The sequence below is a fragment of the Akebia trifoliata genome, chromosome 1 (genome assembly GCF_017979445.1).
Source record: "Akebia trifoliata isolate Shusen 1 chromosome 1, ASM1797944v1, whole genome shotgun sequence".
Classification (NCBI taxonomy): Eukaryota; Viridiplantae; Streptophyta; class Magnoliopsida; order Ranunculales; family Lardizabalaceae; genus Akebia; species Akebia trifoliata.
Window position 1 is genome coordinate 32,629,524 of NC_141375.1, and position 11,082 is coordinate 32,640,605.

Genomic DNA, 11,082 nt, shown 5'->3' on the forward strand with positions numbered 1-11,082 from the left:
TTGATCGAGTGACAGATGCATTAGCAACCCATGAGTCCAGACACAAACAAACTAGATAACCAATATGCGCCTAATTGTGTATGAGGAGTGTGAGAGTAGTGTAACTTGGGATGCATTATTTGAATCAAGTCCTTTTATGAAGGTAGAATAATAAGAATAAGTGATTCTCATAAATAAAAGAGCAATGTGAGTACCTTGAGTGTGGGTAGGATTAAGGTAATTAAAAGGAGATTATTTTCGAATTCGTCTCAAATTAGATCATTTTCTCTTTTTCTTCATCTTTTTATTTTTCCAATTGAGAAATAATGCCATATATATATACCTGATTATCTGGGGGTTAGTCATAAAAATATTATTTATGTACACATTCAAACTTATTACAAATTTAATCGTACCCGCCCTAATATATTTGGTAAACCTAAAGAAATAATGCCATATATATACCTGTTTAAGGTTATTAATTAGTAAGAGAATATTTACCAAAATTGCCCAAATTTTATTTTAATTAAGACTAATTGCTTGAATAAATTCCACTAATTCAATCATTTGTGGGTATTCGGAGGAAATTCAAAATGATTGATTTAGATGTTTGAGACTAAACTCAAGGTAAGGAGGTGGAAAATTAATGGAAATGGGAGAAGGAACAGATTTTCAAACAAAAATCTTTTACCTTGACTTAGAGAAAGAGACTGGAACCAAATTGAGAGACTTAGGTGTGGAATGTGGATATGACACTAGGACATGATTGTCCAGTGATCTTGACTGCTAATGGTGCATTGCCTGGTCAATGGGAGATTGCTTTTTACCTCTTTTTAAAAAAAAAAAAATAGAGAAAGATGATTGTGATTTTCCATAGTTGAACATAATATTTGTTTTTGGAAGAGAGAGATGTTGATGTTAAAGTACTGTTTATTATTCTTGTCTATGGTATAATATAGCTCAATGGTCCATGTATTGGTCACCTAACTCAAAGTGGATAGTGAACCTTTCTTTCAATTATATATCTCTCTTTATTTTAGTATGGATTGTCATTGTTAATTATTATATTAAATACTTGATTTATTCCACCACCAATTGTTGAAAAGAGTATCCACAATTTGTCTTATGGGGGAATTGCAGTCGTCACGCTCCGTTGAATTTTTTTATACATCCTCCCATTCTCAAATTATACCTTCTTATTATATATTTTTTCAAATAACCCCCCTATCTTTAAAAAAAGAAGAAAAAAAAAATCACCCCTCTTCAAATTGGATTTTATTAAAAAAAAAATTTTTGAGAGAGAACGAGCATGAGAAGGAGAAAAAATATGCTAGTACACTTGTTTTTTTGCTCTAATACCATAAAAAAAAAAAAAAGTAAAGAACAAAAGTAATAAGAGAAGATGATTCTCTCCTCAATGATCAAAGAGAGAGATTGACATTTCTATCTCTGTTTTTCTTTAGAATAAGGGTTGTGGGAGATGGAATTGAGAGAACTATAGGACTTTTTTTTTTAAGTGGGGAGCAGTTTGAGAAATTGACACACGAGGATTTGAAATCTATATCCTTCTCTCTTAATTTCATGGTGGAAGGAGGAACAAGAGTTGTGAGAGATGATTTGAGATAACCATGAGACAATTTTTTTGTTTTTTAAGTTGGGGGCGGTTTGGAAAATTGACATGGTGATTTGATATCTCTCCCTCTCTCTTATAATTTCATGGTGGGACTTATTTCTCATGATAATTAATCTAATTTTGCATACTAAATATTTATTGAAGAATGTTGCAGTGATCTCAACATTGTATCTCATATTACACTTCCACATGAGGAAAGTGCAATGTAAGGTACAATGTTAAGGTCACTCCGGCATGACTCATATTTATATTATATAAATTGGCACCTAGTACTTTTCCATTGACATGAAAACTCAATCACATGGGTTCAACAAAGACTATTACATTTTGGACCATGAATAATGCTGAAGTGACCTCGGGCTGGAATCTCATATGGCACTTCTTGAGGTGAAAGTGTATGGGAACCATAGATGTTTTCCATTGAGATATGAGTGAAAAAGTATCTATGGTCCCTATCCACTTTCACGTCAGAAAGTGTGATATGAGGTTTCAACTTGAGGTCACTCCAGTACAACTCTCAGACAATCCAAGCATAACCACCCTCACAAAAGATAAATATGTCCACTCACATCTCATTATCGAAGGGTCGTCTCTTTTCCATTGATATAAAAACTTAATTGCTTAAAATCTTGCTAAGCAACTCAGATAATTGACACGACTCAACAATGGGTTCCACAATGATACTACATTGGCAACTTAGCCATAACCACCTTCTCAAAAGAATAGTATGCCAATTCACATCATCGTTGTTGAGAATATGTTTTTTTGGTCACAGAAATCTAGGATCCACCAATCATATGAACCCGCATGTATTGAATGGCATCCCTAATTTTCAAAACTACCCTTGCTATGATTGACGTGGCACACACTAGAGAGTCTATGAGCAAAAAATCACTCTCGTTATCAAAGGGTTGTCCCAAAATTTGAGGTCGACCAACTAAGCAAATTTAGTTATTGCATTCAATTTTGTTTACACATGTGACTTCATTTAATTTTAGTGTGCTTATATCCGTTCTCATTACATCTAGCAACATTTTTGTTTTGTGTATCCGTCTCATTCTTTTAAAATCTTATCAACTTGAAATTTCTTTGTAGCTGGTAATGTAATCAATCTTCATTACAAATTATCATATCATTCCAACCAATGTTCCATTACTTTATCATTTAATGGAACACTCCTACATTTCTTAAATGTTTTCGTTTCTATTTTTTTCTTTTATATTTGCTTTTTCACGTATCTCAACATCATCATTTCTATAAAAATCTTTCATTTATAATATTTCAGTAGCAAGTGCTAGTTAGCTTTGGTAAAATCTTTGGGTGATGATACCATAAATCTGTGTTCAAAATCTCATTAGCACCAAGTTACTGAGCTCGTTAAAAATTACCTTACCAAAAAATATATATATATATTCCTTCTTTTTTTCGATTGCCTAGTATTTAAGACCTTAAAGTATAACAGATATTAATTTTATCCTATATTATCACTCTCTCCATTTTTATGAATAATAGAACCAAGATCATTATTATTTAGAAGGTATTTTCTAGCCATCAATTTTTATCAATCACTCATTTTCTTGGAGTTTTCCACTACTAAAGTTGCATCCATATGCTTTATATGTTGATTGGCCATCTTGAATGGAATATGTGTGTATATCACTCGAGGAAAAGAACGACTGCTTAATGACCTAGGTCTCTCCCATTCATTAATCATCGCTCTCAACCCCAAAGGGGTGGCTCAATGGCAATTTCGGATCCAATAAGTAGTGAGACCGTAGGTTGTGTGTTTGATACCCAATATGAACAATATTTCTTTGGGGCTACCCATGAGGGCACTCCCTTACTTACCTAGTGCATATGATGTGTGGGCGTTGCACATGCCCATTGGAGGGACCCATATACCTTGGCTTCAGTTCAGGCTCATCTGAACCCCCTAGTCAAACGTAATTCCAAACCATAGTTAGTAATTCGGTGGACAAGGAAAAAATGGTATGGAAATAAATCGGGTATCATTCGGAATAGTGATGCACCAGTTCACTTGAAAATTTAGTGAAAAAAACTTAGGGCAATAAAAATACGATATGAAAATAGATCGAGAATGGTTCGGATCTATCAATTTTTAAAACTTTCAAAAATTCAAATATATATATAACATATGAAATGACCTAACAATTTTAATCTACTAATCAAATTATCAATATTTAAATTAAAAATATCTTAAGTAAACAAATAAAAAATCCACAATCACATTCATCCAATAAAATATATATTCGCTATTAAAGATTTAGTTTTAATCCATCTAACAATCAATGTAAATTAAAAGTATAAAAATACAATATACTAATTAATGCCAAAATCATCATGTGCCATGACTTAATTAAATTTAAAAAAAAAAAATTTCGTTTCTAAAAAGTTATTAATGCGAAGTAGACGAAAATTTTATTGGACAATAGACGGCCAACAAGTAAACTCCACGGTGGGTCGGTGGGGGCGATTTTCAACTTAGGGGTTTTTTTTTTCTCTTCTCTTGAGTTTTGAGTTTTGAAGTGAGAATAGGAAAATACGACATATTTTAATAAAATACTTACGAAATATACGTACAAATCGCGATTTTGTTATTGGGATTCAAAGATCCGCGAATTAATCTAAATCTTTGAAATTAACGACAATTCTGATCGAGAAGAGTAATGTATGTCTAATTCTTGTCTAATTCGCGAATCAATCGCAAATTTATTAACTATGGTCCAGACACCCTCATTATCAAAAAAAATAATTTATCGTTCTCACTCAAGCATTCCGAACCATCTTTTTGCATAGCCCCCTTTACCAATCAAACCTACATAATCAAATTACATGAATTCGATAGCAACAATGAAGAAAATCACTGAACTTATTAATCGAAAGGTGATCAGTGTTTGCCACGTCAAGCATACGAAAGTTAGTTATATAACTAGTAAGGTTTTTTTTTTTTTTTTAATTAGAAATGCCATTCAATACACGTGGTACATGTGACTGGATCCTAGATTTTTGTGAGAAAAAAAAAAATTCCCCCCCCTTTTTTTTCAGCTTCACTAACAACTTTGAACTTTGAAATTTCTCATCAATATGAATAGTGTGTTCGCCAACATCGAGATACGTGACATTGGGATACACAACCTTTTCGTGACTCTAGCAACACATCTTGAATTACCACTTGCCCTATAAAATACAGATAAGAGTACCAGAGCCTTTCCAAGGTTCATCTAACTAATGTTGGAATCCCGATGACGGTCAGCGGTCTGGATCTTTCAATATTCAACCAAGGAGGTGGTGAGTTCTTTTCCTGTAATTCACAAATTGGTTGGGGGACCCATTCCAATCGTTAAAATATTAAAAAAAAAATCCTTCACCCGTTCAATATCTATCCTAGAGACACGGGTGAACCTTGATCCACGTGTTTTTCCAACCGTCAGATTTCGGTGGGTTTTAAATGGGTGAGTCAGTGGATGGTGGGCCATTCTCATCAATATGAATAGTGTGTTCGCCAACATCGAGATACGTGACATTGGGACACAACCTTTCGTGACTCTAGCAACACATCTTGAAATTACCACTTGCCCTATAAAATACAGATAAGAGTACCAGAGCCTTTCCAAGGTTCATCTAACTAATGTTGGAATCCCGATGACGGTCAGCGGTCTGGATCTTTCAATATTCAACCAAGGAGGTGGTGAGTTCTTTTCCTGTAATTCACAAATTGGTTGGGGGACCCATTCCAATCGTTAAAATATTAAAAAAAAAATCCTTCACCCGTTCAATATCTATCCTAGAGACACGGGTGAACCTTGATCCACGTGTTTTTCCAACCGTCAGATTTCGGTGGGTTTTTAAATGGGTGAGTCAGTGGATGGTGGGCCATTATTCTCCATTGGTGGGCGGTAGAAGTTACGTTGCAGTTTCATTTCTCAAAAGGATATCAAAGCAAATTAAGACCCATTTCGCAGAAAGAAAGAAAGAGAGATTGCAGTTGCAAGCATTTAATGGGGTTCCTTTTGTCTTCTTTGATAATTGCTAATGGAATCATCCTCAGCTTCCATGGGGTTATGTAATAGTGTAACGTTGTCAGGGCACAAAAACCGATATTAATTCTTGCGTAAGAGATAGAGTGTGTGATACAACGAAGGAAGGATATCATCTCCCAAGTCCCAATCGAATTACAATCTCCTCACCATCCACCAAAAGGCCAGAGAAGAGCGTTAGAAAGAGAGACACAGATTCAAAGCTCAAACCAAATCATTTGGTAAGATTCTCTTGTTTTGCTTGACATTGTTCTTTTTTTTTCATATATAAAAACACTTCTGAGATGGTAATTTGCTAATTTCAGATAGATTCACTATATGGGTCTACCTTAAAATCTCCTGTTCTCTAATGGGTTCTCTCTACATTTTTGCATATTTGATTTTGGTCCCCCCCACACCCACCTACTCACACACAACCCTCAACCCCCCCTTCCAAAAAAAAATGATGCTTGAAATGGATGTGTTTTGTGTGTCTAATTTCCATGAATTGGGAGAGGTAGCGTGCTATTTCAATCATTGCTACTCAATGAATTGTGATAATGGACCAAATCCCAAAAATGGCTTACTGAATTTTAAGTAAAACTTGCTTTGTTTCTTTATGAATGGGTTTTTTTTAGTTGGAATCAATCCATACAGTTAACTTTCTCAATGCCAGAATACTTTAATCATTAGCATGTTTAATGGGTTGAAGCTATTCGTCTTCTCATTTTCCATGAATCCATACATGGGTCAAGATCAAAATCTTAATTACCCTGCTGTTTCAATAATTATTTTTCTTTGGATGAGATATTGCAATCTACTGGTTCTTTTAAATCTACTTAAGGCGCATGGAGAAATTTTCTTTAGAAGGTCATATGTGATTCCAATTATGCTCCATATTTAGGCTACTTTGGAAATTAAAATTCTTATAAGTTTGGCAAAGACCCAACAGTCTATGTTTTTTTGTATGCAGTTTGAATCAAAAGTAGCCCTTGAAGGTGACAACTTACCTAAGTTGGTAAGGCGTGTGGATTGTCGATCCCACGATCATTACCTCTTACTTGCCAAGGATATAAGGTCATTGGGGCTACTTTTATTCTTCTTTTGGTACAAATTAAGGAGGTTGCAAAGGAAATTTCAGCTAGGGAGAGTTATATTGACAAATGGTTAATGCCATGAAATACATCACTCTTTTTCTATTCGATTATTATTCTTATAATTCTAGTATGATAGAATCAAATTTAGAATAAGAATTGAAGTAGGAGGAGAATCTAAAGCAAGGAAAAAAATTTAAGGAACAAAGATTCTTGGAGGGATTAATTGTCTTCCTAATCTTCGACACAAGAAAGAAGTGGAATAACTGTGAAATAAAATTTGTGTAGCCGACCCCAATAATTAGGATAAGTTGTAGGCTATTATGATGCTGAGTTTAGTTAATTATGAAAAAAGAAGAAAAGAAGTGTAAACTGGAGGTAGTCATGATACACAAGTCATCCTACCTTTTTCTATAGGGATTCAGTAAGTCACCCATTAAAGCTTACAAAGTCTACTCAGCCTGATTACAACTTTATGTTGGGTTAAGACAATAATTTTGTTTAGGCTAAGTTAATATTGAAAAAACTCTGCTGTGTTGTATGAAAATTGAGTAATCTAAGCTTGATTTTTAAATCCTTAAGTCAAACACCCAGACAACTTAAGCTGTTAAAAAGAAGTTAATTCAAGTCCTTCACTCAATATGAAGTCAGCTTGGACCTGGGTGTTTACTGAATCCAAGTTCTGTTCTGTATTTTACACCTTGCACTCAACTATCTGACTCCTTTAAATACTACGCTTGTGCAAGCATCCTTTGTTTGGAACCACTTAAAAGACTGAGTACCATACCACCCATTTTTCATTCTTCTCTGAGCAGAAACTTCAGTTTAGAAATTTGTCATTAATGATGCAGCACAATTTGGAAAGATTACCTTATCAACTGTGTTGCTTGGCCATCTTGAATGCAAGGCATACTCCTCTTGCTCCTTGAGGCTAGGCTTTTTAAACCTTGTACGAGCCAAAGTAAACTTTCGTCGCCAAAATTAAGTGCATGACCATATAATCCAAACGAGTGACAGAAATCAAATTGGCAACATAGTAGGAACACGAAACCAATCCATTAATTCTTGAACATGACAAACTCTAAATTGAAATTATGGGCTTTTAGAGGGAGGGTGAAGAGAACAAATTGAAATTTTCTTTCAAAAGAACCTAATTTCTCTAGAAAGGTCAAACGACAAGTTCTAATCACCTAGAACTATTCACCTTTTCCCAATACAATCAAGGTCTCAAGATTAAGCTGAGTGACATGTTACCCTTAGAAATTAAAACTTAGAGCATGGCAATCATAGCATGTCATTCAAGGTAAACACAAGGCATTCATGCATTTAAAATTATCTAAGAGCACATTTAACCAAAAATGATAATTGGAAATATGAGACACAAGATTTATAGTGATTCGATAACTTGCCTACATCCACTCCCAAGATCATCTTCGCAAAGGCCTTGGTGTTCACTAATCAAAGAGGTTTTAGGTTCACCTCAAACCTTACATTGAGATTTTTCCCTAGGCTAAATCACAAAACCTTCTTCTTTGAGAGAGTTGGCACTTCTCTCAAAATCTGAGTTTTATCCTTAGGAAACTCAGAACCTTGTCACTTGGCAAGAGTCCTAGACTCAAGCAATGCTTAGTTTTTGACAAGGCAAAATCAAGAAACTCCTTTAGAAGGTTTTGAAATTAAAAACAAAATTTACAAGGACAACTCAACCAATGGATCTTCCAATCGAGCTCTTGCGTTCTTCAAGTCCTTACATTCACTTATTTCATTTCCTTTTGCTCCTTGAATCTACCAATGTATGTGCAAGGAAAGGTTTGATGGTGGAAATGGGATCAAATGAGAGGTCTAGAGAAGTTGAATCGTTGAAGGTGGGTTCAATTAATGTTAGGCTCTCATGGAGGTTGAGGATGCTCCAAGGTATGTGAGAGGCTTGGGAGCTCTAATCCTCAAGTATTGATTAAGCTCAAATGAAGCCAATGCTTCAAAATATAAAGAAAATGAGTTGGGCAATGCTATCTGTTGGTGACACCTCCTACTCGTCGGTGGCACTGACAGAGAGTCAGGGGGACACATTTTTTTGAAAAATGTGACAGTTGGGCACTGTTGGTGGCACCTACAAAACTGCTCTTTTGAGCAAGTTCTGTTGATGGCAGGGGGTGGCACCTACAAAACTGCTCTTTTGAGTAAGTTCTGTCTGTGGCAGGGGGTGGCACCTACAGGTGTTGCCTACAGAGTCTCAAAAAAACTCTGTTTTATTTTGGGTGTTTGGGTCTCACTCTCACTTGGTAAAGAGTCTTACCAATTTTTAAGGAAAATGCGCACATATGGTCATTTTTTCGAAGTGTTTGAGGTTGAGCATTGATGCAGAAGTCTTCATGAGTCTTCCAATGCGGACCGGTACACTCACAACTTGGTCTTAGGATTGACAAAAAGTGAAATTAACATAAACTAGACTGTAAGTCCCTACTGCCTGGACCCACATCCTAAACACATTTTGCATATATGACGGTCCGTGTGTTGTGAACCTTTTGCATTAGTGTCTGAAAACCACATAGAGACACCAGTATCTCATTGGATCCCTCCTTTGGATTGAGACCCAAAGAAAAGTTCCAATAGTGAGAAGAGAATGTTTGCTTGGGGAAGTTTCTAGTAGGATGGAGATGAGCGGTTGAGTCAGAAATGCTATCTTTCATATCCATCTCAGCTAGCTTGTGTGCGCGTGCATTTTTTCTATATGTATTTATACATAGATGGAAAAATAATTAGTTAGTATGTATGCATACAATCTGATAATAATTTTTTTTCAAATCATCCTTTAATATTGTTTGTTCTGATCAGTCTGCAAGGAAACACAAAGTGTTGATAGTCAAACAAACGTAGAATGCATCATCTTGGTGATGTGAACTCGTTTAAATTTTACATGACACTCGCACTAATTTGTACTTGCAGGAGATATGGCTGCCATACCAACTGCAGAAATTTGCGACTCAAATGCAGCACTTTTAATGAACGGTGACCTACGTGTTCTTGAGCCAACTTTGCAGATCTACGGGCAGTGTCAAGCATTCTCTGGCCCCATTGTCACGCTTAAAGTGTTCGAGGATAATGTGTTGGTAAGGGAACTTCTCGAGACCAGGGGAGATGGAAGGGTTCTAGTTATAGATGGGGGAGGAAGCATGAGATGTGCCATAGTTGGAGGGAACTTGGCACAATTGGCCCAAACCATGAGATGGGCTGGTATTATAGTCAACGGCTGCATTAGAGATGTTGATGAAATCAATGGTTGTGATATTGGTGTAAGAGCCTTGGCATCTCATCCTCTGAAATCCAACAAAAAGGGCCTCGGTGAAAAACACGTCCCAATTCACATTGCAGGAACCTTGATTCGTGATGGAGAATGGTTGTATGCAGATAGTGATGGAATTCTTGTTTCAAAATCCGAGTTGTCTGTTTGAAAAGATTATGGCAGCTCAGACTTGTTAGAAGGTAGGACTATTCTAATAAGGATTCTTAGTTCTAAGGCTAAGGAGATGCATCTGTCAGTTGTCATTAATAATTGCTATTATTGTCTAGTTCTTGTATTTTATATGTACAACATTCTCTGAAGCATCCAATATAGCTGGAATTTGTTTTCAGCATCGGTTATGACTCATACAAAGTGGAAATGGTTTAAGACTTCAATGTTTAAAAAATGGGCATTACTTGTTTGAAGAGAAAACATGGTAGCTTGGACGAGAGATTTGTGATAACTTTGTACCTTTATCTGCACCGTTGGGATGTGTTAGTGCCAAATGATATATGAATTGGACCCGTTGGTCGATGAAACTAGAGACAATGAATTCAAAACTAGAACTACAGAGGAATACATCGGAAACAAAGGTTTTTAAGATAAATAGGAACAAAAAGGTGCAAAGTATTATGTTATGTGGCCTGGCATTTAAATCTAACATTTAATCATCATTAATCAAATTAGTTTGCTTATATGTATTAGTTGGGCTGGACTAGCTTGCCACAAGGCATTTTCAGGGAGTATATGTCAAATTAATTGTCTATCTACATATTTCAAGCATAACATGAAAAGATGTTTGCGTTGATAGCATTTGAAGTTCTTAAGAAATCTATTAATCCCCTAAGAAACACACTAATCCTTGGCACACCAACTTTTACTTAAAACACACTAATCCTTCTGAAACTGAAAATTACATGGTTGTCTGTAAGGAAGTAAGGTGGTTAATTGTCAACGTGAAAGTGGCTTCAAATGGGATTTGAACCTAAGTTGTCTCCCAATAGGTTGATGTGTTATTAGTAAAAGTTGGCGGTTTAATAGAAGCTCTCTTTTAAA

At 35.5% G+C, this 11,082-nt stretch overlaps 1 protein-coding gene across 1 annotated transcript; it reads left to right on the top strand.

The window, feature by feature from the left end:
- The first annotated feature begins 5,469 nt into the window (after window positions 1-5,469).
- Window positions 5,470-10,390, top strand: LOC147411856 (putative 4-hydroxy-4-methyl-2-oxoglutarate aldolase 3). The gene is made up of 2 exons (XM_086453195.1): window positions 5,470-5,891; window positions 9,690-10,390. Exon 2 carries the CDS (start codon window positions 9,695-9,697, stop codon window positions 10,193-10,195), a length of 501 nt encoding a protein of 166 aa, XP_086309321.1. The 5' UTR covers window positions 5,470-5,891; window positions 9,690-9,694; the 3' UTR covers window positions 10,196-10,390.
- The last annotated feature ends 692 nt before the right edge of the window (window positions 10,391-11,082 follow it).